Here is a 26,253-nt window from a genome sequence, read left to right as displayed (position 1 = left end):
CAGTTGTAGCCTCACTTGATCTGGCGGGGAACTGGCGAAGCAAAATGAGGGGATCGCAAGTATTGGTGGGGCGTAAGCGCTCGTCGGCGATAAAGCTTGCAAGGCTATATTTATTGAACCACAGCTGATGGCGCCCTTCTTTTTCGGCAAAGTGATGCTGCCGGACAGGTCTCTTTGAAGTTTTAAATGATACAAATAAGGAATATGATTTGTTGAGCGGTTGTGCTGTATAGAAATCGCGGAAGATGAGTGGAATGGATCGATTTACTGATGGATGATCAAACGGACTGCTAGATCGGTAGTGGTATGTATACAGCCTGTACTGTACAGCAGCAGCCTAGATTGGGCTGTATTGACGGCCTCAAATATCAGGCAAAGATGGAGCACGTGACGCGGTGATGCGTTGTGGCCGCAGCGCCAAGCCCGGAACGGATGGCGACGACAGCTTCCCAGCTGCTGCTCATCTCATCACAGCTTCACGCCTCCCATCCTCATCCATCCTAGTGACAGCTCGATTGCACTCTCTTCCCTCTATCTGCATCGAATTTTATTCCTCACTCTCTGGCATTTATTTTCTCTTCAGTAATTCCTGCCCTGTGTCACTAATATCTTAGGACTATGGTACGTTGCCGGCCCTTGTTGTCGTCCACAGCTTTCTCTTGATGTCACCAATCTAACACTCCTCGGTAAACAGGGTAACCAGCAGTCCAACATTGGCGGAGGGCCTGGTGGGGATGGCAGAGACGACAAGGATAAGAAGGTACGTCAAATCTGCTGCCCAGAGTCAGGATGCGTCTGCTCACCAAGACATCTATCTACAGAAGGATAAGCCCAGATACGAACCTCCTCCTCCCCCGACGACTCGTCTCGGACGCAAGAAGCGCAAGGCTGCAGGCCCAAGCACTGCCTCCAAGCTTCCCGATATCTTCCCGACATCACGATGCAAACTACGATACCTCCGCATGCAGCGGGTCCACGACCACCTCCTGCTTGAAGAAGAATATGTCGAGAACATGGAGCGTCTGCGCAAGACCAAGGCCCAGGCTGCACTTGATGCCGCTAGCCGGAGCGACCTCGAGATCACGGACAGGAACGCAGACGAGAGAAGCCGGGTCGATGATATGAGAGGTAGCCCCATGGGCGTTGGAAACCTGGAGGAATTGATCGACGACGACCACGCGATCGTCTCCAGCGCCACTGGCCCAGAGTACTACGTTTCGATCATGTCCTTCGTCGACAAGGATCTGCTCGAACCAGGTGCCAGTATCCTCCTGCATCACAAGTCGGTCTCCGTCGTGGGTGTGTTGACGGAAGAGTCTGATCCACTCGTCTCCGTCATGAAACTCGACAAAGCGCCAACAGAGTCTTACGCAGATATCGGAGGTCTGGAGACCCAAATCCAGGAGGTCCGTGAATCTGTCGAACTTCCGCTGCTCCACCCCGAGTTGTACGAGGAGATGGGTATCAAGCCTCCCAAAGGTGTTATTCTCTACGGTGCCCCCGGTACAGGAAAGACCCTTCTGGCCAAGGCCGTTGCCAACCAGACTAGCGCTACCTTCCTTCGTATTGTTGGTAGCGAACTCATTCAGAAGTATCTCGGAGACGGTCCTCGCTTGGTTCGCCAGATTTTCCAGGTCGCTGCCGAACATGCTCCTTCCATTGTTTTCATTGACGAAATCGATGCTATTGGTACGAAACGTTACGACTCCACATCTGGTGGTGAGCGTGAAATCCAGCGTACCATGCTTGAGTTGCTGAACCAGCTGGATGGTTTTGACGACCGGGGCGATGTCAAGGTGATCATGGCCACCAACAAGATCGAGACTCTGGATCCCGCCTTGATCCGCCCGGGACGTATCGACCGAAAGATTCTTTTCGAGAACCCCGACCGTGAGTGTCCACCCTGCCGTCCCAGCTGGTTTAATTGCTAACTATGTTTCAGAAAACACTAAGAAGAAGATTTTCACCCTGCACACATCGAAGATGTCGCTGGGAGATGACGTTGACTTGGATGAGTTCATCAACCAAAAGGATGATCTTTCGGGAGCTGATATTCGGGCCATCTGTACCGAGGCCGGTCTAATGGCCTTGAGAGAACGCCGCATGAGAGTGCAGATGGATGACTTCCGTGCTGCCCGGGAGCGCATCATGAAGACCAAGCAGGATGGAGGTCCAGTGGAGGGACTGTACTTGTAGACGCGATAATGTGGTGTACGTAGATCTATAGTAGCATGACGAGTGATTTGATACACAAGTTCCTATAATACTAGTGCTTATCTGCCGTACAAAGTCTTCCGCTTGCAATAAATACAGACATGAATATCGAGGAGGAGGCTACCAGTGACAGTGTTTTGCTTGTTTGGGCCCGCTGAGATATCCTAGACGTCACGTCATGTCTTATGGAGCATGGGTTATCGGGACACCGTTCTTATCGCCATCTGAAAACATCTCAAACAATACAAACCAGACAAACATAGCAAATGAGCAGGAACATCCTCAGAATGTCGTCTGAAGTCATCGGTCCTCATCCTACAACACAACCCGCCACCAAACCGAAATGGAAGGATTCGACGAGGAAGCTTTCAAGAAGTTCTTCCCGACCAGTTTTGGGCGGCAGGAGAAGAAAACCGACGTAAACACCCAGATCGACCGCACCAAGCGTACTGAAGTGGCCGCGAAAGTCGACGGCGACGACGAGAAGACGCGATCAGACACCGATGCTAAAACTGAAGAGCCGGCCGTTCCCGCGCCCACTGCGAGGGACGCGCAATCAGATAATGATAATGGAAGCAGTGACTCCGACTCCGACGACGATTCGGACGATGACGAGGATGAGTTTCCCGTCTCCCACGAGATGGTGCTCAAGACCCATGACCGCGCAGTGACTACTTTGACTGTCGACCCGGCAGGTTCACGGTTGATTACTGGTTCGACGGACTGTACGATCAAATTGCATGATTTTGCCTCCATGACGCCGTCGACTATACGCGCCTTCAAATCCGTCGACCCGTCCGCGAAGAAGCAGTCCGCCGCCCAAGAAAACCACGCCGTTCACTACGCAGCGTTCAACCCGCTAGCTCCTACTTATGTCATGGTCGTCTCTGCCACAGCGCAGCCGAGGATACTCAATCGCGATGGTGATACGGTTACTGAGTTTGTCAAGGGTGACATGTACTTGAGGGATTTACACAACACCAAAGGGCATATTTCGGAGGTCACCAGCGGAGCATGGAGTCCGACCGACGAGAACCTTTGTGTGACGGCTGGCACCGACAGCACAGTACGCATTTGGGACGCAAATGTGGGGAGGACGCAGAAGGAAGTGATTGTGCACAAGTCCAAGATGGCTGGATCCGCTGGTCGGAGCAAAATGACCGCCGTCGCATGGGGCTCGCCTAAACAGGGCGGTCCGAATGTTTTGATCGGCGCTGCCCTTGACGGAAGCTTGATGATGTGGGGTGGAGACGGACCGTTCACCCGCCCGAGTGGTGAGGTTCGCGATGCACATACTAAGGATACCTGGACGAGCGGCATCGGCATCAGCTCCGACGGCAGGCTGGTTGTCACTAGAGGCGGAGATGATTTGATCAAGCTCTGGGATACGAGAAAGTTCAAGAAACCGATCTCTACAGCAACCCACCCGTCGAGTTCTCGATATACAACTGCGAACATCATCTTCTCACCCTCCTCGGCGAATGTGCTTACTGGCTCCGAAACTGGCCACCTGCATATTTTGAACCCTGCCACGTTGAAACCGGAACTGGTAACGCCGATTACGCCAGGATCCCCCGTCATCAGTGTCCTATGGCACGAGAAGATGAACCAGATCCTCACCGGTTCTGCTAATGCCGAGACGCATGTTCTCTACAACCCGAACATGTCGACGAAGGGTGCCGCATTGGTCATGTCTAAAGCACCGAAGCGCCGCCATATTGACGATGACCCTAGTCTCACCATGGACCTTAGCCAAGGAATCTCAGGCGATTCTGTTGTGGTGGGTTCGAACGGTGTCCCTCACTACAGCTCGTCTACCTGGTCTGCCCGTCATCCGACTGTTGGGTTGACAGCATCGGGACGTCCCAAGGATCCCCGAAGACCCTATATGCCAGCTGCGACTCCGTTCGCGAAGTCGCAACCAGATGAAAAACATATCCGGGAGAACATTCCTCTCAGTTCCATGCGGGACGAGGATCCTCGGGAGGCCCTGCTGAAGTACGCCGACAAGGCCGAAAAGGACCCAATTTTCACCAAGGCTTGGAAGGAAACACAGCCCACACCCATCTATCGGGAGATCAGCGACGATGAAGAGCAGAAGCCGGAGAAAAAGCGGGCAAAGAGGTAGTCAGCGGGCAAAATCTGAGTAGAGTGTTTGCATATAGTAAGTATATTGGACAGATGGTGAAATCCAGCAGTCATTTCGACTTAGACTTGCATGAATCGGAGTCACGGAGATTTCTCGCGTAGTTGGACTAGTTCATGCTTGATGACGTTTGGACCGACAGGGAGAGAGGGTGGAGGAGAGGGTGGAGAAAGAGGCGCCTCATTCTTCGGATCGCGGTGTGATATCACGGCTAATAACTGCTTGAATTAGAAGTATAATGATGTCTGCTGTTCTTGGAGGATACAACAGCCTTTTCTGTACTCCGTAGCTTGATTCATCTGCAGGTGTGACTGCTCAGGTTTTTTGGTCTTGGAGTTAAGGGGAGGGAGAATAAATTACTATTTAATTTAGCCCCGAGCGACTCCTGGTCGGTTCGCTCGGCATCTTTCCACTCTTTCTCCCCTCCGCCCAGATCAACTCAACTCTTCTTCCGATCGCTCGATCGACTCTTACTCCCCTCAACTCTCACTAAATCCCCGTTCCTTACCTTTGACCGGCTCTTTGCTCTCGAGCTTCGTTTTTGCCTCCTCAGCGCGCCTGACTGGTTCAACAAGCGACTCCTCCCATATCTCCGCATCTGACCAACAACGAAGCTTAGGGGACCAAACACAGCATGCGGTGGTTCTCAGGAGCATGAACGACGGCTCAGGATATCAATCACCAGCGCAAGTTTGGTGAACTGACTAAAATTCCTGGCCTGGCGTTAAGAGCCCATTACATCTCCTCTTCAGGCTTGCAGCAGACCGCTGAAGCGGTCCTTTGATCCTACACAGACAATCCTCGGCGAACAATCGGACCCTCCGCTTATCTCCCCCAAACTCTCTTCCTCGACATTCCCGCTTACTCCCTCGGCTCCCTTACGCCGAGCGCTCGTTGCATATGGAGCACATGCGGGAGGTACCCCTGGCAGCAGGTCTGCTCACCACACTCCTGTCTTCCACCATTCCTTCGCCCACCGCTCTAGCCTATAGCTTGCCTTCTTCATCTCCATCTCTACCTTCTCCGACGACGAGTCCCGTTCACGATGGCGGCAACGGTGAGGGAGAACCAGGGGGCATGCACGAATGGTCTTCCTTAATTGGAATCGTGACGGCGCTGGTTGGCAACGTGTTGATCTCCCTGGCGCTCAATATTCAACGCTACGCGCACATTCGAATCGATCGGGAATGGGAGCAGGAAAAGTTACGAAAGGAACTGGACTGGAAACGCGCCCACCAAGGCCATGATAACACCAGCTTGACTGGGAATTTCGATGAATCCGATCTGGGCGAGAGTGAAATCAATCGGGGCCGGGGCCGTGCACCTCTTGAAGACCGCTACAGGGACGAATCCCCGGACTTTGTACCGGAGGACGCACCGGCTCGTTCTGGTTGGAGCCAGCGGTACCGCGACGATGACGGCGACTCGCAGGATCACACGAGGGACTCTCTGCTGTCCGACAACACTGTCCGGCCGGAAAACGAGGGCGACCGCCGTAGTGGCCGCAAATCCTACCTTCGCTCTCCGTACTGGTGGGTCGGAATCGTGCTCATGTCGGTGGGCGAAGTGGGCAATTTCATGGCCTACGGGTTCGCGCCAGCGTCCATCGTGTCTCCGTTGGGAGTGGTCGCGCTGATTTCGAACTGCGTCATTGCACCCTTTATGCTCAAGGAGAAGTTTCGGCAACGTGATGCCTGGGGGGTTCTCATCGCCATTGCGGGCGCAGTGGTGGTTGTGATCAGTGCGCCGTCGTCGGAGGAGAAGATTGGGCCTCACGATATCTGGGTCATGATAACGCGCTGGGAGTTTGAGCTCTACTTAGGTCTCACGGCTGCGTTGATTGTTGCGCTGATGTGGGCTAGTCGCAAGTATGGACCGAAGACAATCTTGATTGATGTCGGGTTGGTCGCATTATACGGTATGTTCTCGTTGTGGAGGCCTTGGTGGATGATCGCTCATTATCTATGCAGGTGGCTATACCGCATTGTCAACCAAAGGTGTTTCTTCTCTATTGACATTCACTTTTTGGCATGTGATTACGTTCAAGGTCACTTATCTCCTTGTCTTCATCCTCATATTCAGCGCAGTCATGCAGATTCGGTACATCAACCGAGCGCTGCAGCGCTTCGATTCAACTCAGGTGATACCGACTCAGTTTGTGCTTTTCACTCTCTCGGTCATTGTCGGAAGCGCCATCCTGTACCGAGATTTCGAGTCGTTTACGGCGAAGCGTGCCAGCAAATTCGTGGGTGGCTGTCTGCTGACGTTCTTGGGAGTGTACTTCATCACCAGTGGAAGAGTTCGTAGTGACACCGAGTCCTCTTTTTCGGCCGACGACGAAGAAGAGGCTATTGGGCTGCTTGCTGGGGAGCGGTATTACGACCATTTCGACTTGTCGCCACCACCGGCCCCTCAAGCCAAAGCACATAAGCCGGGACGAACAGTCCGCAATTTCCAAGATGGGAACATGGACTCCCCCGCTGGGTCACTTCTCAGCCATGGTCTTGAGGATGTCGACGACAATTTACCCACTCCCCGCGGGGCTCTTTCTGCTGCACCATCGTCGCCAACGGGCTCCCTGCTTGCGGAGTCAGAATCCCGTCGCTCCGACGAGCCCACATCACCTGTGCATCCCAGCTCGCTTCTGAGGAACCCTTGGGTTGAGTCTCGGGGATCAACCTCGGCCTCAAGTCAGCGTCCATCTACTCCTCCAGAGCAATCTGTGCAGAATACACACGAATCACCATTCCTACTTCGCTTCCCTCCTGCACCTGGCGCAGAAGAATGCGAACCGCAAGACGTGCCTACTGCGTCAGCGGCTGACGGATCTCAGCAGAACGTTCGGAATGTTGTTGTCCCCCAGACTCCACCGGCACGGAGGCTCCGCAATTCCATCTCCAACTTCTCGCCTGGCGCCTTTCTCCCGGCAATCTCGTCTGGTTTCAGTGCGGTGGTTGCCGAGTCACTTCGTCGTGACGAGATCAGCCCCCACAAGGGCCGGAGGATTGGACGACGGATCGGCCGGAAGAAGCAGCTGAGTACGACCGTCTTGGACGGATACACTCGAAACCGCAACGCAGATACTCTGGAGACCATCCGTGATTTAGATGGGAGTACTGGGGCGGGCTTGACCCCCCGGTTCCCGTTGTCAGACGCCCGGCTTCATTCTACGGGTGAGCTCTCTACGGCTCCTGTGACTGTCGGTGTCGCCACTCCTGCTCTCGAATCGGAAGACGGAACTCGGACGCCTAAGCCCCAGGACGTGGTCTCGCTTTCGAGACTGCGAAGTTTGAGTGATTCGTGGAGCGGGGGTTTGGCCTGGCTCGGCGGTGTTCTGCACAGACCCGGGGCAAGGAGAGGGTCAGCCAATCCACCGCTGTCGGAGAACCCAAGGGATGACAGTGGTCTCGGGGCACCGAGTGACCCAGCCCAGCGGGGCCCTGAGTCTGACGCGCAGGTATAGACTGGAAGCTTTCAGGTGACAGTCACACACCGCTTGTTAGTACATAATTGTTTTCGAGTAACATATGGGAGGAGATAAGTTCACATAGCCTCAGCATTTTCCTCGCACATCATATAAGTTTTTAATAGACATTAGCATTGTGATCCTCGGGTTGAGGGGCGGAGCAGAAGGTCAGTTCTGTATGTACAATACTGTGTTTGCAGTCAATGGAAGAAAGACATGGTCACTGCGCCCATGAAGACGGTGGACTGATTGACAACTCATACGACTCACCGGAAAAGCATTTATTAATCTATCTACCTTGGTCTAGTTGAAGAAGGGCAAAGTGCAGGCAAGTTGGCAGCAGAGCGAGGGTCTCGATAGGCGGAAAAGACTGAGCAGACCCTGGCAAATTCCCCGGGCTTACTCCGGAGTAGACACTTTTTAGTTTCTCTCGACTGGGTAGCGACAATCCCTCACCCCCTCATCCTCTCCCTCTCTCCCCACCCTGCAATTTAGCCGTGAATATCACCCTGGAACTTGATTTCTCCATCTTCAATCTATTCTGCCTCCTCGGCCCGGACCACTCATCAATCAGAATTGAGAACCGCTTGTGCTTCATAGCTTCTGGGCCATTCATTCGTCTTCTCGTTCTCGCCTCCACAGCTCTGTTCCAAACTAATGATGCCATCGCAGCTGCTTCTCGTCTCCGAAACAATTGCCTGAGCAGCCTAAAGTAGCTCAGATCGAGACGCTGTCATCTCCGACTTCCATTGACGGCTGAACTCCACTTCAATTGCATACCGGGTCCTGGGAGCCCCGACTATGCCATGGAGGGGAATTTAAATACCACCCTTGCGCCTGGCCATTCAAAGGTCCGAGAACGTTGATCCCAGGACTGGCCAATTTTTCCCTTTTCTTTTGTCTGCAGCGTGAGAATAGATTGAGCGTCGGCTTGTCAAGTCAGCCAGCTCCTCTTTCCCTCACCTTTTCACAATGGGTGTCAGTCTGCTAGCCAAGGGGCTTGCGCTTCTTCACCTCTGCGCCGGTGTCACTGCCAGTAGCAATGGCTCAACACCGCTGTACAAGAACCCCAATGCGCCGGTGGAGGATCGTGTCAGTGACCTTCTGGGCCGCATGACCATCCACGACAAGACGGGACAACTGATGCAAGGTATGAGTCTTCCTCGCGGGTGATCCGTTAAATGTCTTGGATAATCTGTGCTGACTGCTACTGCAGGGGATCTCGCGAACTGGATGAACACCACAACTGGAGCGTTCAACTACACGGGTCTGGTCGCGAACATGGAAATGAAGGCGGGAGGATTCTACGGTACGAGTCCTTGATCATGCTGATTATCGCGATGGGAAAGCTGACTAGCGGGCAGTTGGATATGCGGTCCCGTGGGACTGGATGGTGACCAACATCAAGCATGCGCAGGACTACCTGATCCATAACACCACGCTTGGTATTCCTGCGCTTGTTCAGTCAGAAGGTAGGCTTGATGCAAAAGTTTTGGGGAGGATGTTGCTCACGGCTGCAGGTATTCATGGGTTCCTGGTTCAGAACGCCACTATTTTCAATTCCCCTATTGCATATGGTTGCTCCTTCAACCGTGAGGTGAGTGGTGGACACCAACTCCAGTGAGCCCTGCAGGCTAATGATCGATAACAGCTGGTCTCCAAAATGGCCAAAATCATCAGTCAAGAATCTCTCACTCTGGGCGTCAACCAGCTATTTGCCCCTGTGGTTGACCTGGCCCGTGAGCTGCGGTATGGGCGGGTAAGCTCATGACTTGGACATAGGCTAGGCTAGGCTTTTTAGCTAATTGATTAACAGGTCGAAGAGACGTTCTCGGAGGACCCATACCTTGCTGGCGAGATTGGCTACAACTATGTGCAAGGCCTGCAGAGTCTCAACGTTTCGGCCACTGTCAAGCATTTTGCGGGCTTCAGTGCCCCTGAACAGGGGTTGAACACTGCGCCAGTTCAGGGAGGAGAGCGATATCTTCGTACTACGTAAGTACAGCTAACAATCTTAAGATTTATGCTGACATGATGCAGCTGGCTGCACTCATTCAAGCGTGCGATCATCGATGCAGGTGCATGGAGTGTCATGAGCGCATACCACTCGTGAGTTTGATGCTTTTGGGAACAAGATTCCTTGCTTACATGCATCTAGCTACGATGGCATTCCCGCTGTTGCCGACTGGTTTACCCTGACAAAGGTTCTGCGAGAAGAGTGGGGTTTCAAGCACTGGGTTTTCAGCGATTCGGGCGCTACTGATCGACTGTGCACCGCTTTCAAGCTCTGTCAAGCCTCTCCAATCGACATGGAAGCAGTCACCCTGCAGGCACTCCCTGCTGGTAACGACGTTGAGATGGGTGGTGGCTCCTTGTAAGTATCCTAGGTTGGTAACCTGCGAGAGACTAACCCTGTCTAGCAACTTCCAGAAGATCCCGGAGCTTGTAGAGTCCGGAAGGCTGGACATCGAGACTGTTGACACTGCTGTCTCGCGCATTCTGAGGGCCAAGTTCGAAATGGGTCTCTTTGAGAACCCCTTCCCTGCTGCTCCTGAGTCGGAGTGGCACAAGTTGATCCACAGCTCAGAGGCGGTCGAGCTCGCTAGAACCTTGGACAAGGAGTCTATCGTCTTGCTGGAGAACCACAACAAGACCCTTCCTTTGGACAAGAGCGGCAGCATCGCCGTTATTGGGCCCATGGCCCATGGCTTCATGAACGTGAGTGATTGGCCTATCTCGGCCCAGAGCATCTACTAACTTATATACAGTATGGAGACTACGTCGTTTACAAGAGCCAGTACCGCGGTGTAACCCCTCTGGACGGCATCAAAGCTGCTGTTGGCGACAACGCCACGATCAACTACGCCCAGGGCTGCGAGCGGTGGAGCAACGACCAGTCCGGCTTCGATGAAGCCATTGCAGCGGCCAAGAAGTCGGACGTGGCTGTTGTCGTCGTAGGCACCTGGTCTCGCGACCAGACCGAGCTGTGGTCCGGTTACAACGCGACGTGAGTTGCCTATTGCTTGCATGTAATCCCGAGACGTCGCCGCTAACCACCAACAGAACCGGCGAGCACATTGATCTGGATAACCTCGCCCTCGTCGGTGCCCAAGGCCCGCTCGTCAAGGCTATTATCGACACCGGCGTCCCCACCATCGTGGTCCTCTCCAGCGGCAAGCCCATCACGGACGTGACCTGGCTCGCGAACTCGACCGCGGCGCTCGTCCAGCAATTCTATCCGTCGGAGCAAGGCGGCAATGCGCTGGCCGACGTGCTGTTCGGCGACTACAACCCCTCTGGCAAGCTGTCCGTCAGCTTCCCGCGCTTCGTCGGCGACCTCCCGATCTACTACGACTTCCTCAATTCGGCGCGCAACATCGGCCCGGCCGGCCACGCCTTCCCCAACGGCACCCTGGAATTCGAGAGCCAGTACGTCCTGGGCGACCCCACCGCGATCTACGAGTTCGGGTACGGCAAGAGCTACGTCGACTTTGACTACGGCGCCGTCACGCTGAGCCAGACCAACGTGACCGCCTCGGACACGGTGACGGTCCGCGTGGACGTGACCAACACTGACGCCACCCGCGACGGCACCGAGGTCGTGCAGGTGTATGTGTCGGATGTGATCGCGTCGGTGGTGGTGCCGAACCGGGCGCTCAAGGGCTTCGAGAAAGTGGTCATCCCGGCTGGCACGACCAAGACGGTGGAGATTGATTTGCAGGTGGAGGACCTGGGGCTCTGGAACCGCTCGATGCAGTATGTCGTTGAGCCGGGAGCGTTTGCGGTGTTGGTGGGCAGCAGTTCGGCGGATATCCGGGGGAATGCGACGTTTTATGTTGAGTAGGTCTGATGCGGATGGGTGAGTGGTACAGTGGGTGGCGGCAATCACCGGGTCAATTGCTTCGATACCTACCCTGCTTATTGATTGTTCGCTCAATCACTTTCTTTGAATACTTCTATTAAAGCTCTTGTGATGAGTGGCTCTAGTTGGTTGGGATGGTGGTTAGTTGAAGGTAGAAGTGTAGTCTACTGTCTGTCATCAATAAATAGCGCGAAACAGATGTTATTTTGCTGTCGGGGTGACAGGTTTTTAAAACTTTATTTGACGAAACGAGAAAATATCAGAGAGTAAATGATTCGAACCGGGATGACTTTGATCTGAGATCTAGACAGTGGTAGCCTCGGCATAAGTGAAGATAAAGAGAGATGCAACGGGTGCTGTTCGATCGATCCGATTGCCCATTACGTGGACCTGGAAAGAAACCCTAAATGCTCGTCTAGCCGTCCTGCAGCCATTCTCCTCTGGTTTAACGAGCTCTCCACCCTCCGCTCGCCGTTGGTTTGACCCCATACCGCGGGGTCATAGCTCAAAGACACAGCCAATAAGAACATATCCGCATCGACGATGTCTGCTCTCTCTCCCCGTGAGACGATCCAGAGATACAATCTCGCCTAATGCACCGCTTCCATGCGCTAAGACTGCTATTACCCACGAACTTGCAGGACCCATCAGTAAAGATGAACGAACGGCCCGATGGCGGGATATTCCCTTCCCTGAGCCAGTATTAGAATAGCATGAGTCACAGGATGAGTAACAGCGCTAGCCCCAGCTCTCGAGCGTGACTCCTTATGTCTTTTGGTGGTTGTGGAGGTGTTTGAGTAGTATGAGGTTGGATGGGTTCCTAATGAGCCGTGAGGGTTGGATAATCAAGATACAAGATATACTACTGGCAGTATGAGTTGAGATATCCATAACTTACTACAGCTATGATACCTACAGTACCTACAATGACTCACTGTCCATATACCTCGGCTGTCAGAGGGAGGAATTGCAGTGACAGATTGAATCCGGGGGGGTTGGAAGTCATCGACGTTCCCCCCGCAATCAATAGTGAATCACACAATCTTATCGAGCATCGACTATCGAACTACTTCTTCTTCTTCTTCTCCATCAAATGTGTAGCCTAGGTTACTATGCATTTCACTTGATATTGGTCCTAAGGTATAGAAGCTTGGTGGGGCTGGGGGAGATTCTGGGTGGTTATGGGTTATGGGTTAGGGCTGATTGGGTTGAGTGTGGGTCAGGTGTATAAAGGGGCACAAGGGTCCAACTCAAGTAAACTATAACTGGCAGTCACAAGGTAGGTGACCAGGAATCAAGCGTAAGGGAACACTGCTTCGAGGAACTGTAAAAGGCACGTACAACCCCTCCAAATACCCCAAAGTCGAAGGTCATGCGTTGGCGCCGGTGTAGGTGGATTGGGGAGGTTCGGGAATTTGGAGGGTGGTGGTGGTGGTGGTACTACTTAACTCTTGCTTCTACTAATTGTTTGGTTGGGTGGAGGGAGAGATGAGATGGAGTACGAGAGGTATGTAGTAGATATATATCCTGTCTGGTCGGTGGAGCATCTGAGATGGCATGCAGTGGTTATTGCTGGCCGAGCTCCGCCGAGTTAGGGCTCGGAGGGACCCGTTCAAAATATGTCATCATTGTCGGCGGCGGTATCGCCGGTCTCGCAGCCCAACACAGCCCTACATAAACTAAGTAACAAGGAGGTTCTCAAACAATCCGCCCTCCACCGCAAAATCGGCGCCACCATCTCCCTTCAACCCAACGCCTCCGCGCGAGGTCGACTTCGCCGGCTGATTCTGGGCCCGCGCGCGCGGGCGAGATCTACAATCGCGGCAGGATGTTGCAGACGTTCGCGGATTGCCCGAGGTGGGCGCAGGCGTCGCTGCGGCTGGCGAAGGCGGTTGGTCATGTAATGAAGCCATGCGTGAATCAGAATTCAATTGTTACCCTTAATGCAGCCTAGACTAGGGGAAATGTATGTTGGAACCAAGCGGTGCAACACCAGTAATGCAATAAACACTTTTACCTGAAGCACCATCGCTCAGGCCGGTCCTTCCACCTACACATCCTTCCCATCTGCTTCGTTGCTAGGGTCGTTCTCAGTCTCAGCATCTTTGGCCTGACTACCTGCGTCTCCCTGGTCTCCCGGGTCTCCCGACGAACTGGGATTTGCAGCCTGCGGCGTCGCGGCTCCGCCATGGGCAGCCTTCCCCCCCGGCGCCCGCCGGGTTCTGGCATTAGATACCAGACCTTTCCATTTCTCGCGGTAAAGCGAGAGATGATTCCGCAGCTTCTCGTTATCCCGTTCGATCTGTCTCATCTGCTTCTCGCTGCGCCGAACGGCCTCCTCCAGCTCCCTGATGCGCGGGTCCGGCTCGCTGGGCGAGGCCAAGTCCCCGACAGGCGACATCGCAGCCGAGCCTTGCGCTGCGCGGTCCGGAGAAAGGGCGTTCGAGGGATGCATCGCCTTGAGGGACTGTTGCAACGCGATCGACGAGGACTGTGCGTTGACCTCCCACATATGCAGCCGCTTGGACAGCGTATCCGACAGCTGCCGCAACGCCTGGTTCTCCATTTGCAGCTCCTCCATGGTCTTGGGGTTTAGGCTGGCGAGCTTGTCGTTGCCCCTTGCGCCTCTCTGGCTGCCTCGGACATCAGACAGACTCTGCCGGAGCTCGGGCGAGGACGGGGTCTCGCGCGCGTCCACGAAGTCCTCGTCGCCCTCGTCGACGCTGCTCCTGCGGGCCTCCTTCTCGGCTCGCGTCAAAATCCCCGCGTACGAAACGGTTCCACCAGTGGTAGGCACTACATAGAACGACTCCGCGGGATTTCCCGGCGTTCCGCCGGTGGTGTCGCGGATCGCCTGGAGGGCCGCTTTGGAGAAGATCTTGTTGATGTCTGGGTCTGCGGCATGGTGGGAACGGTCGGACATGGCGTTGTACCGGTCCGTGCGAGTGTCCGGGGCGGATTTGCGGTTGGCGGAAGATTCCGCATCGGAGCCCAGCGGCAAGCCGGCGAACGCAAGGGGCGCCGATATCTTGGAGATCAGCCCTTCAAACGTGGAATAGAACTTTTGGAACGGTTCTTCAGCCACAGTCCGGTTCCTCTGCTGGGACTCGGAAGGGTTAGACGGCGCAAACTGCTGTGAGGTGATATCGGTAGGACTAGGTAGGGGCGGGGTTCGGGGCTGGTTCGACGTCGATGAACGGCCCACCCGCTCTTTCATCCCCTGGGCTTGCATCCCGCGCAGTCTCGACTCGCTGGTTCGGATCTTGGCCGGCCCCTCGGTCATCTTCGCCCCCGCTTGCTGAGACGTGAGAGTAGGGGATGCGGGAGAGGAGCGACGGGGCTGTGAGGGAATGCCACGAGCCGATGCTAGGTTGCTGACGATGGACGACGACTCTCGTGATGGTAGTCGAGGGTGCCCCGACAGTCTAGGGGGTTGTTGCTGCGCATCTGTCGAGGTTCTTGTGCCAGCTTCCGCCGACGCGGGCTGGTTTGTCGAGGCAGGGTTGGAGGGGTTCTCATGCTGGAATCGGAGAATCTGCGCCAGTCTCTTGTGGTGTTGTTCCAGTAGCTGGAGGGTTCGGAGAGCCTATGTTGACGCGTGTGAGCCCAGCCCAATAGTGGGATGACAAGCCACGCACCTCTCGGTCCGAGCTGTGTTGGGCGGCGGTTGCAAATTCCCCCGCGGCCAGATCATGTTCCTCGCTGGCTGCTACTGGGTTTGACTTGCGAGTCTCAAGGACTGCATTTCGAGCATGGGTATGAGCCTAGATAAGCGAGCGGTCAGCTCGAGTTGGTAGTGCAGTGACCGAAGGGGCTGGGCTGACCAAAGTGAGAGGAGCGGCCTCCATGCCGGCTGCGGGACAGGATTAAGGTACTGGAAACTTGCAACTCCGGGTGATCAAGCGATGATCATTGGTCTGTGGGGATGATCAAGTGGTGTAGATTCGAGGACGGAGAATAGGTCCGGTGAGTTGGTAGGGAAATAATTCACTGATAAGAGGCAGTGGAAGAGGATGAATGCAATTGTGGGAGTGACGCCATCACTTTTTGCGAGGGGATGTGACGGTAACATTACCTTCCCACTGCGTCCAAATGCGTGAGAGACCAACAAGTGACAGGTACGAAGTATTGTATTGTACTGGGTATCACTGTATCCTGTACGGGGAGCATTCACTTGGTTGAACTGAGCTACTAATAATGTGTCAAATCGGACCCAAAGGGCTAGATGTCTTCTTCAGTCTCCACTACAGCTTAAAGATAGCTATAGATCGTATTCGTATGTACTCTGAGTACTTACTCAGTACTCTCCGTGTGGTGGCCTCAAAGCTCAGGCTGAGATCTTCTCCTCGTCATTCCCCCCTCTCTCCCCAATTCATCCCAAAAATCCACTTTCCCCTGATCCGGCTCTCGATTCCACTTCCCCCCTCTTTTCACTTCCTGCTTCTCCTTCTCGTCAGGTTGCATTTTTCGTCCGGAATTGAGATTCCCTGTCTCTTGCACCTCTCTTGCACCATCAGAAGAACAATCTACTGTTGCGGTTCTGCGAACCTCCTCTCCTCAGCAACTCTGTCTTTCCCGTTCCCCCTCATTTTCTCCAGGGATCTTCACTCCGATCATACGCTCCGACAATCTGTAGAGAGATAGACCGGTTCTACCCTCTAACATGATCTTTTCACTGTCCATAGTTTGATCCAGTCCTGCGATACTCTTTATTCCGCATACATCCCACCTCCCCCTTTCCGCTTCTGCCCTCATACTTGCCGCCATGGACGAATCGCTCCTCTCCGACCCCGTTCCCCCCCTCTCCTCCGACCTGCGAAGCTTAAGCTCTTCCGGTCGCACCAAAACCACTCCCATCGACCTGGAGACCATGGCCAGCTCAACGCGCAGCAATGGCCGCTCCTCTTCCATCGACTCCAGCTCCGACAGGCCCAAATCACAATCCGGCGATGCGGACTCCGCCAAGGCAGGCTCCAGCGGATTCTCCAAGCTACTAGCCGCGCGTCGTAACAAGAAAAAGAAGAAAGACGCCCAAAAACAAGCAGACGAGCTGCCGACTCAGTACGAGCTGGACGACGATGAGCACATCCAGGAAAGCCGCTCAAACGAGTCGCGGGGCGCTAATTCTCTCGCTTCGTCCTTGATCAACGACCTGCCGCCTCCTCCAGACCACGACGCCATTAATCTCCTCACCGACGATTCTGAGCCTGATCGGTGAGTGATGCTTGGTCGCAGGCGATGATATTAGCTGACATCTATCCCTAGGACGCCACCGCTGACCTCTCACAACTCACATAGTGGCTTCTACACCTCGTCCTCCCCCTTGATCAAAACAACCTCCGTGGAAGCTGACGAAGGCGCTCAGGGAGACCGTGAATCTATAGTCAGTGGTCCGAGCGCTGGCCCCGAGTCCATCCCTGACTCGGAACGCTCAAGGCCCACGAGCCAACACGGTCATACCCTCAGCGTGCCAGCAGCCGGAAAGAAGAGAGGCATCTCCCCCGGCCGACGCTTCAAGAATGCCTTCACTTCGAACCACGAAAAAAAGCCTAGTCGAGACCGAACAAACTCAACATCCGCCGCGAGCACAAAAAGCAGGAGTGGTAGCGCGTCGGCCAAGAAGGCACCGGTCATCGTTGAAGATGAGCCTGAGCCTGTTCCCAAAATCCCCGCCCCGATCAGGACAGACTTGAAGGAGCATAAATCGCTCTCCGCCCTGGAGGCGCCCGCTCCCAGAACGCCTCCACACACGGCAATCCCGCAACCTGCAACCACGGTAACTCCGCCAACTCCCCGGACGGAGTTTCCTAAGCTTTTTGCTTCTCCCGATGTGACAGCCTCGCCCGATTCGATACAGTCGAGGGAAGGGGTAGTGGTCAGCCCCTCCGGCAACATGATCTCCCACCGGCGCGTGCGGTCTGCCTCCGCTGCGAGTCATAAACCGAGCAAGCTGTCGAACTCGGTGTCCGCCATGGCTCCCACTTCGGAGGAGAACAAAGCAAGCAAACCTCCCCCAAGCGCTCAGCAGTCGAGCTTTTTCTCGTCGGTATTTTCTGCTGCGCAGAATGCCGCCTCGTCTCTCAGTAGCAGTCTCAATGCACAGTCGAAGGGTCGCAGCGTCAGTCAAGCGATGCCAGGAGAGTCCGACGGTCGCCCTGCCGAGAAGCAGGAAAATGGGACTCAGCCGGAAACGCGGAAGTCAGAAGAGAAGAAACCGATGGCTGTTGATACCTTGGGATCCGGCAACCTGGATTTCAGCCACCTGGACATCGCAATTCCTCCTGGCGGATCGGTCTCCACCCCAGATGGGGTGGTTATTACAAAGCCAGACCTGCCGGATAAGCGCAAGGGCCCGGGCGTTCTGCAACGTGATGAAGCAGCTGCCAGGTTGGAAGATAGCCGCGCCGCTCGTGCCGTGACCATGGCTTACGAGCAGCCGGCCGGCACGTCTCTCGCCCCGCCAATGGACGATGGCCTCGATGGTCAATCCAGTACCTCGCTCACCAGGGAAGGGACTGGGGATCAGACGACGCCCAGCGGTAGTGTGGTCGAAGGTGAATTGGGAGGCACCCGGCCGTATCGGAGCGGCAGTATTCGAAGCCGGATGGTTCGTCGCAGAAACCGGGGCTCATCTGGAGCTACCACCTCCACTATCGGTGCTATTGGTGCCAGTGCAATAGCCTTAGGTGCCCCCGGGGCCAATGCGAGTGTACCAAGGCTAACCGGGTTCGCCGTTGCCAGCAAAAAGCGTAACCGGGACTTTCACCAGCTGTTCCGCAGTGTTCCCGAGGATGACTACTTGATCGAGGATTATAGCTGCGCTCTGCAGCGCGAGATTATCTTGGCGGGTCGGATTTATATTTCTGAAGGGCACATCTGCTTTTCCAGCAATATCCTCGGCTGGGTGACTACACTGGTCATCAGCTTCGATGAGGTCGTGGCAATCGAGAAGGAGTCGACTGCGATGGTCTTTCCGAATGCAATTGCTATCCAGACACTGCATGCGCGACACACCTTCCGCAGTCTTCTTAGTCGAGAGTCCACATATGATCTGATGGTCAATATCTGGAAGATCAATCACCCCGCCCTCAAAAGCTCAGCGAATGGGACGAGGGTCACCGACGGCACTGGAGACAAGACGGAGAAGGCTGCTGGAAGCGATGTGGAAAGTGACGAAGAGGATGAGATCTATGATGAGGATGAGGAAGGCGACAATGCCGATAGCATCTTTGAAGGAGCCACCAGCGTTCACGGCAGCGAGAAGTCCGTTCCTGCGAAGACTATTAGTCGCCAAGCCTCGGGTCTTCTCCCAGGGGCCAACAATGGACAGTCAGCATCGAACGGTGAGGCCAAAGGCAAGTCGACGCCTAGTGATGGTGACTCGGACTTCCCTGGGCCAGCCAGCCACCCTCCGACTGAGTTCACCGATCCATCAGGCCAGTATGACAAGGTGATCAAGGATGAATTAATTCCTGCTCCTCTAGGCAAAGTCTACTCCTACATCTTTGGTCCAGCGTCAGGCGCATTCATACCCAAGTTCTTGGTCGAGAATCAGAAGTCTGGCGAGCTCCAGTTTGAGGGAGGAAATAAAGGTCTCACCAACGAGAGCAAAACCAGGAAGTATTCGTATATCAAACCGCTCAATGGATCCATTGGGCCCAAGCAGACCAAGTGTATCAGCACAGAAACCTTGGATTTCCTGGATCTGGAGAAGGCGGTGCTGGTCACTTTGAGTACCCAGACACCGGATGTTCCCAGTGGTAATGTTTTCTGTACGAAGACCAAATACTTGTTCACCTGGGCGGCAAACAACCAGACGCGGTTCCTGATGACCTGTACTATCGAGTGGTCCGGAAAGAGCTGGCTGAAAGGTATGTCGACATGTCACAAAGGGGTGAGCAGATATGCTGACATGACTAGGTCCTATTGAGAAGGGTGCCATTGATGGCCAAACCACTTTCGGAACCGAACTTGTCAATGCTCTCAAGGCTGCAGTTGCCCCTCGCGGTCGCGCTGGCGGTGCTAAATCTGGCAAAGGCAAGGGCCGGCGCAAGAGGAGTGAGTCCGCTCAGGAAGACACTGCGGCAGAGGCCAAGGCAGCAGAGCAGGCCGCAGACAAAGCGAAGTCTTGGGGACCTCTGGAACCGCTGCATGGGCTGCTTGGTCCTGTCTCAGACATTGTCACGCCTTTGTTGGGCGGCAATGTTACCATTGTCATCCTTGGCATTTTATTGCTTATGCTCTTCTTCCGAGGGTCATCCCCATCCACGGCGTCGCACGATATCGGATGTCCCGGGTACTCTCTGCCACAGCGTCTAGCTGCCTACGAGGAGATGTGGCGCCGTGAGGAGAGTGAGCTCTGGAGCTGGCTCGAAGACCGGGTCGGCATGGATGGGCTTGCCTTTCCCACGGTTAGCCAGCCGGCCGGTTCACGGACGCATCATCTGTCGCGGAAGATGCAAGGCGAACGCGCTCTTGCGAGCAAATTGAGTGAAGAAAAGATGTCCGATCTGGAGATGGACCATGCGATTCGATCCACGCGCGAGCGGCTCGATGCGCTGGAGAAGATCCTTTCCACGCGACGATCAGACGCAAAACCGGTGGATGGAGAATCGATCCACCGCGAATTGTAAATATGTTGGGTCCCCACAGACCGTACATGCCTGCACCAGGACAGTTACTATTGTTGACTAACCATTGTCTCTCGTTATTTTTCTTATTTCATGTTTGTTCAGCGAGTTGGTGCGGGGAGCACCTTATTTACTCTTGAATTGGAATCAAGCTGTCTTTGAGCATGACGATCTGGGATTCCTTGCTTTTCGACGCCGCCGAATCTGTTGTTGTCATTTCTTGCAAATACATCTTAACTTCCGCTGAATTGTCGGCTCTGAGGCGCCCTGAACAAGTGTCGAGCGTGAGTTAAGTCTTTTTTACTGTACATGAGCCGACACCTTTCCTATATGTCTATACCGAGCTGGAACCAGCCTAGCCATTTCCTTGTTTTGCCTACTACCCTACTCACAATCGTTGTTATACATAGAAAACCATTCATGAATATAGTTAATTCCATTGACCGCTACTGAAACAACTTACCGCAAGTATCATCCGCAGTAATCAACAACCGATCCGTGCAACTCGAAATCATCGAAAGCACACTCCAGATCAACTGAATAAATCCCATCAAGAAAAGCCCCCTGAAGCCAAGCAAATCTCAGAATTGAACAACCCCCTCAAACAACCCCCAAGTAAGTCGTGTCAATTCCACCCGGGCCCCCCCGTTAACAGTATCAGCACTAAGTATGCACCCCCCCCCATACAACTTGAAGTCCCCCCTACAGGGTTAGTCAATTGGATTGGAATGGGGCGATCATGGGGAGCATGGGGGATCAATGGTAGTAAGGTTGCTAACTTTCGGGTAAGGATAATGTTTCATGTCGGAGCGAGGGTCTTGTGCTTTGCTTGTCTTTTATCTCTGTGCAACTAACTCTAACTGGATTGACTGGAGGAGGATCGGGTCAGTTGCTGTGATCTAGCTGCATGGCTTATCTGGAAGATTGGAACACTAGGTACAGTATTAAACTACGTGCAGTGGCTGACACATAAAAAGAATGTAGAAGTCAAGTCGTATCATCAGTGCCATTGGTATCAAGATGCTGAGGCGAGTAAAAAAAGCTAGTAAACAGCAAACGGTATATAAGCAAGAATCCAGAAGATGCCAAAATGCGTTGCATCGAACGAACTAAATAGCAAAATGCGCACGAGTTTTTGTGAAAGAAACGTGTTTTGCCCGTAGTGAGATGTGAACCCTCTGGTTTGAGTTCGTGGGCACTGTAGGCCAATCGGTATAACCCTCATTAGAACGGAGAAGCTTGTGAATGTATTATGGGTAGCGCTGAGCCTACTCTGGTCGTGGCTTCGTATCGTAGCAGCAAAATGTCCGCCCGTGAAAACTAGTAGCGTAGGTGACTCAAGCCACAGTCGGGAATGGTTCTGTGTCCTCGGTCCGCGACGAGTTGGAATGAGACCGGGTCAGAGGAGACTGCTCTTTGCTCTGCTCCTCCTCCTTGCGTCGCTTCTTCCGCATCTTCTTGATCGCTTCTTGCGTGAGCTCTTGCCGGAAAAGCCGCTCGACAACATCCTTCTTGCGGGTCCGCCGGTCGCCAATCATAATCAAAACACCGCCAGAGATGTTGCAAGTGATCGAGCAACACAGAATAACAGTCGTCAACGCAAACGGACGCACGTGGTAGCTGATGCCCCAAGTGCAGGCACCCAGCGCAATCTGGAACAACGAGTGGCAGTCTAGTAGAACCACAATGGCGATAAGCATACGCAGCGGAAAGGCATGATGAGTAAAAGTCTCGTGCGGTTTGTAGAACGTGTGCGAATTGGCAAGCTTGGTCTGGTGGTGAATCAACTTGGCCTGCTGCGCCGGGTTGAGCACGCTGAACTCGTGTTCCTCCTCTTTCGGCGTGTCGCCGAACTCGACGTCCACGTCCTCCTCTCGGCGCGATGGCAGGTCATTCTTGTCCATGAGATCGGGCAATTGCCGTTTCCGACGGATCTTCCACGTCAAGAAAGTATAACGTGCAATGAAAATCATATGATACGTGTCGATAGCACGGAACGGGGCAAGGCCATCACCCATGATCGCGAACAGGGCTACGAGCACATTGTCGATGACGTTGATGAGGTACGATTGTCGGCCTCCGACGTTGATCCAGCCTAATGAATCGGTTAGTGTGATCCGAGCAGAAGTGGCAAACTACAGACCAATCAGGAACAACACCCATGCAAGACCGAAAAGCGTGATCAACGTGGCATACAGCGTGACCAAGAATCCCAGCGCTAGAGAACAATGCGTCAGTAACCGGTAGTACAATAGCGGAATCGAACACGTACGCTTCGAAACATATTTCCCGAACCCCTTCATAGAACGCTTGAATTTGGACCTCCGCGAATGCAACATATGCCGGACATGGTCGTTCAATTCTTCAATCTCCTCCGTAGACCAACCGGCCAGATTGCTACCTTCGGGCAAGACAGCAAATCGAGCCTCGCCGCCGTCATCAATCACCGAGGTGAGAGTGTGCTCGATTGATGGACGAACCGCGGGCTCCCGGCCCTTCTCCTCAGCTTCGTCTTCGCCTTCATCACTGGTCGACGAGTCGAGGTTCCTGAGCGGCGCGGGTGGTGGGGAAAGAGTATACGTCTGATTACGATTGATAAAGGGCCCCAAGTTGGGGACGAAGAGTGAGTTCTGGACATTGGTAAGGGTGGAAAGTGCCGACACTTCGGGATCTGCAGCATACTACTGTTAACTAGTGGGGCGTGTGGGGGTAAGTTGTGCACGGCGACTTACCGATCACATCCAAGATATCGACAATATGTGACCGATATTCGTCGCCTGGCTCTGCCGTCTGAGCAGGCGCGCTCCCACTCACTGTCGATGCACGATTCCTTGTGAAACGGTTCGTGGAGACCCCGCCAGACCAACGCATGAAGCCGCGGCTCCCTCGTCGGGGTATTTGTAACGATTCAGGGTTCTGCTGCGGCAGCGGCGGTACCGAGTCAGCGGCTGGCCCTGGACTCTGAGGAGAGGCCTCTTCATGGACAGTGTGCATCTGATCTCCGGTTGCGAAACGGGTGAGGAGGACTGGGTTGGGAGTATTCGACCACCGACCCGGTCGCGGCTCGGAATTGCTGCGGCGCCGGTTTCCCTGCCAGGCATCATCCTCGTCATCATCCGGATCAGACCTGGACGGGGCGGGGGCATTCTGCGAGGCTAAAGGTCCATTGAGGGGGTCTGCATTAGACTGTGTTTGTTGAAAACGAACATTGTCATAGGAAGGGAAGCGTTGAAGTCTGATGGAGGGCCGTCGCGACCGCAACGAAGGTGCCCGAGAACGTGCTGTATATGACGTCGGTCGGACTTGGCCGGGCGGAGAAGAATCAGAGGCACCAGAGACAGGCTCAATAGAATCCATTGCAGGCCAACAGCGACCTGATGGGGTGGAGCTGAAAGACAGTAGTTATACAGAAGGATTAAGCAGACATGAAAGAGAGATTGATAACAGAAGAGATGAGGAGAGATTGTGGGGGGTGGGTAAGAAAGGATGGATGGGATTTTGGGGGGGGGCGAAAGAATAAGAGAAAGAGTAACTTAGGCGGGCAGTGGAAGAAGAATGGGAAGTGGGTGTTCGGAAGGGACCAAAGCTTAATTTATCCAACTTTGATTAACCCCAGACCACCACGGGTGAGTGGCAGCATTGACCCTCATTAGGCCGATACGAGGTCACTCCGGAGTATTATCGACAATATACACAGTACAAAGTACAAAGTACACAGTACAAAGTACAAAGTACAAAGCACAAAGTACACAGTGCACAGTATAACAGTACACAGTACAACAGTACAAAGTACACAGTACAAAGTACATAGTGATCACTCAGGGCAGGTCGTTCAGCATGTGTATCGCCACACAATCTCTCTAGTCATTGTCCAAAGAGCACAATTCAGTAATCCGTTATCCCCCCCCCCCCCTCCTCCTCCTCCTCCTACCAATGAGGGCATGTCCATCTACATCTTCTCATATATCCTCATATATCGTGTCGTCCATTTCCATCCCTCTTGATCCTGCGTCAGCGCCAGCATTTAGCAATTGTATTACTATCGCTGCCGGCACATGTTTTCACGCCTGTCGTCGCAATTCAGCTATTCGTACTTTGAATTCGAATCTCTGGTTCGGCGTCATCTACATGGCAAGGACGAAGATCACAAAGACTGTAAGCAAAACAGCCCAGGCGTCCACTCCGAACCCGACCCGCCTCAATGAAAGGGTTGGTTCTGCCACACACCGACCAGTTCTTTGCCGATATGGGTGCGAAGCGAGTCATCTTGCGCGGGCTACGAGTGCTCTAGTCGTTGCACCTCTTCAAGACCCCACCTTCACCCAGCATCGAGATTCTAACATCGGCATTGCACAGCACAGGCAGCAATGCTAGCTACGGAGGATACTCGCTGGGAGCAGGTTCTGCTAACTACCTTTGAAGCAAAGAAGCACTCCAGTTGGAAGGCGTCTGCCAGCACCGTTCCCGCTCCACCTAGTCGTGCTGCTCCTGCATCTTCAATCTTGGCCCCTGGTAATTACATCCCTGCGCCGTCTACTTCTAACATGGTTTCAGCAGCAGATCCGGAAAATACCCCCACAGGCACGAAGCGTCAGGGCGAACAGCCAATTGACCAGGTTGTCGACCTACTATCTCCCGTCTCATCCATCACTCTCTTACCTAGTGAAGATGTCGATGAATACGGTAGCCCGAAACGTCGAAAGGTCCATCATCTCTCCAAAAAAAAGACATCCGTCTCTGCATGAACCGGGAGATCTCCCATGATCTCTTGCTGTTGAAGATGGCAGCGCACCCATGATGACATCTCAGGGCTTCGCCGTTCGTCAGAAGGCAGGTAGAAACCTTCGCAGCAGCACATGGCCCAAGGCATCAGAAGGGGGACAGGGTGAACTCTCGCCTACGGCTAAACCGTGCAATGAAGAACACACGTCGATAACCATGAAAACGGTTGCCACACGCAAAGGCGCGCAGTAACCCTTCGCCATTCGCGAAGGATGCTGTCTTTGACCTTCTCTGAGGAAGAGCTTGCAAGAGCAAACTTTGCATGTGTTTTGAGAGTCAGCCTCAAGCATATGTCGTGACAGCTCCATGTTTGTAGGGTAAGGGTAAGAAGCCATCGGGTCAAGTCGGCGGTCCATAGTTTATGACCGTTGCTTAGTTATTGGTTAATTGCAGCGAGGATCCCCCGGGCTGGACCCGAGAGCTTAATCGCATTTTAGTCCATGATTTCGTGCATGAGGCTTCTGAGAATGCATCAACGCGAGGCTAAATTGTTGCAAAGATGAGCAGACTGGGTGACTGGCGACGTTTGATGACATGGGCGGAGGAGGGGTAAGTTACTGAGGGGTAACTTCCTACGCATTCCGAGGAAAGTTCGCGTTCGTGATAAAAGAGACTCCACCGCGGGAAAGCAGGGCAGCCAGAAAGACAGTGGAGCGATCGGGGGGAATTCAAGTCTGACTAATGAAAGAACCACTTAACGTTAACTAAAGGTTTACTAGTTTCGCCATTGACCATTAGCATAGTTGAACCTAATTGTCAAAGGAAATAAGGATACCTTAAAATATAAAACAAGGAGCGAGAGGGAGAAGAGGATCCTTGGTGAGGGAGAGGAAAGGAGAATTGTTCCTGCCTGAAGGTGGGATTGACGCAGTAGTTACTCCGTAGACAGTGAAGAGTGAGTCAAGGGCAGGAGTGATGTCAGACCGTCCACCGCCTAGACCGCCCGACAGGAAAGTCCACGTCGGGCGTCTATTTCGGGTATAGTCGCTTAGTCCCTTCAGGCATCTTTCAGGCATTTTTGATATCTTCAGGCAGTCTCAGGCATATTAAGGCAGCTTATTACCTCATTTGGCTTAGTTCCACCATCTTCCCCGTCGCCTGCCCTTTTCTCTCACCTTCTCCTTGTCTCGCCGCCCTCGTCGAGTCCGTCCCA

General features: G+C 53.9%; 9 protein-coding genes across 9 annotated transcripts; 7 read left to right on the top strand and 2 right to left on the bottom strand.

The window, feature by feature from the left end:
- The first annotated feature begins 450 nt into the window (after positions 1-450).
- Positions 451-2,259, top strand: BP01DRAFT_326213 (proteasome regulatory particle base subunit RPT2). The gene is made up of 4 exons (XM_025572878.1): positions 451-621; positions 695-760; positions 822-1,890; positions 1,943-2,259. Exons 1-4 carry the CDS (start codon positions 619-621, stop codon positions 2,194-2,196), a joined length of 1,392 nt encoding a protein of 463 aa, XP_025427964.1. The 5' UTR covers positions 451-618; the 3' UTR covers positions 2,197-2,259.
- Positions 2,260-2,270: 11 nt separating this feature from the next.
- On the top strand, positions 2,271-4,677 carry BP01DRAFT_359773 (WD40 repeat domain-containing protein). Its single transcript, XM_025575762.1, has one exon. It carries the CDS (start codon positions 2,558-2,560, stop codon positions 4,340-4,342), a length of 1,785 nt encoding a protein of 594 aa, XP_025427963.1. The 5' UTR covers positions 2,271-2,557; the 3' UTR covers positions 4,343-4,677.
- Positions 4,678-5,138: 461 nt separating this feature from the next.
- On the top strand, positions 5,139-8,055 carry BP01DRAFT_142423 (DUF803 domain membrane protein). Its single transcript, XM_025570566.1, has 2 exons — positions 5,139-6,278; positions 6,331-8,055. The coding sequence occupies exons 1-2, from the start codon at positions 5,261-5,263 to the stop codon at positions 7,821-7,823; spliced, it is 2,511 nt and encodes an 836-aa protein (XP_025427962.1). The 5' UTR covers positions 5,139-5,260; the 3' UTR covers positions 7,824-8,055.
- Positions 8,056-8,305: 250 nt separating this feature from the next.
- On the top strand, positions 8,306-11,949 carry BP01DRAFT_425857 (putative beta-glucosidase). Its single transcript, XM_025579771.1, has 11 exons — positions 8,306-8,976; positions 9,043-9,135; positions 9,191-9,298; positions 9,347-9,423; positions 9,478-9,585; positions 9,643-9,821; positions 9,867-9,935; positions 9,985-10,200; positions 10,247-10,544; positions 10,595-10,833; positions 10,890-11,949. Exons 1-11 carry the CDS (start codon positions 8,799-8,801, stop codon positions 11,668-11,670), a joined length of 2,346 nt encoding a protein of 781 aa, XP_025427961.1. The 5' UTR covers positions 8,306-8,798; the 3' UTR covers positions 11,671-11,949.
- Positions 11,950-13,113: 1,164 nt separating this feature from the next.
- BP01DRAFT_142416 (uncharacterized protein) lies at positions 13,114-13,665 on the top strand. Its single transcript, XM_025570565.1, has 2 exons — positions 13,114-13,195; positions 13,252-13,665. The coding sequence occupies exon 2, from the start codon at positions 13,308-13,310 to the stop codon at positions 13,590-13,592; it is 285 nt and encodes a 94-aa protein (XP_025427960.1). The 5' UTR covers positions 13,114-13,195; positions 13,252-13,307; the 3' UTR covers positions 13,593-13,665.
- Positions 13,666-13,738: 73 nt separating this feature from the next.
- BP01DRAFT_425856 (uncharacterized protein) lies at positions 13,739-15,688 on the bottom strand (the record flags this gene model as incomplete). Its single annotated transcript, XM_025579770.1, has 3 exons — positions 15,513-15,688; positions 15,327-15,452; positions 13,739-15,274 (listed from the first exon to the last, which is right to left on the bottom strand). Exons 1-3 carry the CDS (start codon positions 15,534-15,536, stop codon positions 13,739-13,741), a joined length of 1,686 nt encoding a protein of 561 aa, XP_025427959.1. The 5' UTR covers positions 15,537-15,688.
- A 623-nt stretch (positions 15,689-16,311) lies between these two features.
- On the top strand, positions 16,312-20,385 carry BP01DRAFT_142402 (uncharacterized protein). Its single transcript, XM_025570564.1, has 3 exons — positions 16,312-16,902; positions 16,954-19,559; positions 19,609-20,385. The coding sequence occupies exons 1-3, from the start codon at positions 16,454-16,456 to the stop codon at positions 20,319-20,321; spliced, it is 3,768 nt and encodes a 1,255-aa protein (XP_025427958.1). The 5' UTR covers positions 16,312-16,453; the 3' UTR covers positions 20,322-20,385.
- Positions 20,386-21,655: 1,270 nt separating this feature from the next.
- BP01DRAFT_394540 (DUF2985 domain-containing protein) lies at positions 21,656-23,820 on the bottom strand (the record flags this gene model as incomplete). The annotated part of the gene is made up of 4 exons (XM_025578332.1): positions 23,051-23,820; positions 22,591-22,989; positions 22,462-22,536; positions 21,656-22,413 (listed from the first exon to the last, which is right to left on the bottom strand). Exons 1-4 carry the CDS (start codon positions 23,673-23,675, stop codon positions 21,656-21,658), a joined length of 1,857 nt encoding a protein of 618 aa, XP_025427957.1. The 5' UTR covers positions 23,676-23,820.
- Positions 23,821-24,685: 865 nt separating this feature from the next.
- On the top strand, positions 24,686-25,292 carry BP01DRAFT_385827 (uncharacterized protein; the record flags this gene model as incomplete). Its single annotated transcript, XM_025577637.1, has 2 exons — positions 24,686-25,021; positions 25,128-25,292. The coding sequence occupies 2 exons, from the start codon at positions 24,686-24,688 to the stop codon at positions 25,290-25,292; spliced, it is 501 nt and encodes a 166-aa protein (XP_025427956.1).
- Between the last annotated feature and the right edge of the window lie 961 nt (positions 25,293-26,253).

Source organism: Aspergillus saccharolyticus, assembly GCF_003184585.1.
Source record: "Aspergillus saccharolyticus JOP 1030-1 unplaced genomic scaffold BP01scaffold_39, whole genome shotgun sequence".
In the NCBI taxonomy this organism is placed as follows: domain Eukaryota; kingdom Fungi; phylum Ascomycota; class Eurotiomycetes; order Eurotiales; family Aspergillaceae; genus Aspergillus; species Aspergillus saccharolyticus.
Note: the sequence above shows the minus strand (reverse complement) of the source record. Positions and strands in the feature narration are given on the sequence as shown.

Excerpts from the sequence above, each read along its gene's own strand:
- BP01DRAFT_142423 (XM_025570566.1), top strand. The coding sequence starts at position 5,261 with ATGGAGCACATGCGGGAGGTACCCCTGGCAGCAGGTCTGCTCACCACA. Across the intron at positions 6,279-6,330 it reads CGGGTTGGTCGCATTATACG|GTGGCTATACCGCATTGTCA; the intron begins GTATGTTCTCGT and ends TTATCTATGCAG.
- BP01DRAFT_326213 (XM_025572878.1), top strand. Across the intron at positions 761-821 it reads GAGACGACAAGGATAAGAAG|AAGGATAAGCCCAGATACGA; the intron begins GTACGTCAAATC and ends ATCTATCTACAG. Across the intron at positions 1,891-1,942 it reads TCTTTTCGAGAACCCCGACC|AAAACACTAAGAAGAAGATT; the intron begins GTGAGTGTCCAC and ends ACTATGTTTCAG.
- BP01DRAFT_142416 (XM_025570565.1), top strand. The coding sequence starts at position 13,308 with ATGTCATCATTGTCGGCGGCGGTATCGCCGGTCTCGCAGCCCAACACA.
- BP01DRAFT_142402 (XM_025570564.1), top strand. The coding sequence starts at position 16,454 with ATGGACGAATCGCTCCTCTCCGACCCCGTTCCCCCCCTCTCCTCCGAC. Across the intron at positions 16,903-16,953 it reads GACGATTCTGAGCCTGATCG|GACGCCACCGCTGACCTCTC; the intron begins GTGAGTGATGCT and ends ATCTATCCCTAG. Across the intron at positions 19,560-19,608 it reads CGGAAAGAGCTGGCTGAAAG|GTCCTATTGAGAAGGGTGCC; the intron begins GTATGTCGACAT and ends TGACATGACTAG.
- BP01DRAFT_425857 (XM_025579771.1), top strand. The coding sequence starts at position 8,799 with ATGGGTGTCAGTCTGCTAGCCAAGGGGCTTGCGCTTCTTCACCTCTGC. Across the intron at positions 9,136-9,190 it reads GAAGGCGGGAGGATTCTACG|TTGGATATGCGGTCCCGTGG; the intron begins GTACGAGTCCTT and ends ACTAGCGGGCAG. Across the intron at positions 10,545-10,594 it reads TGGCCCATGGCTTCATGAAC|TATGGAGACTACGTCGTTTA; the intron begins GTGAGTGATTGG and ends ACTTATATACAG.
- BP01DRAFT_359773 (XM_025575762.1), top strand. The coding sequence starts at position 2,558 with ATGGAAGGATTCGACGAGGAAGCTTTCAAGAAGTTCTTCCCGACCAGT.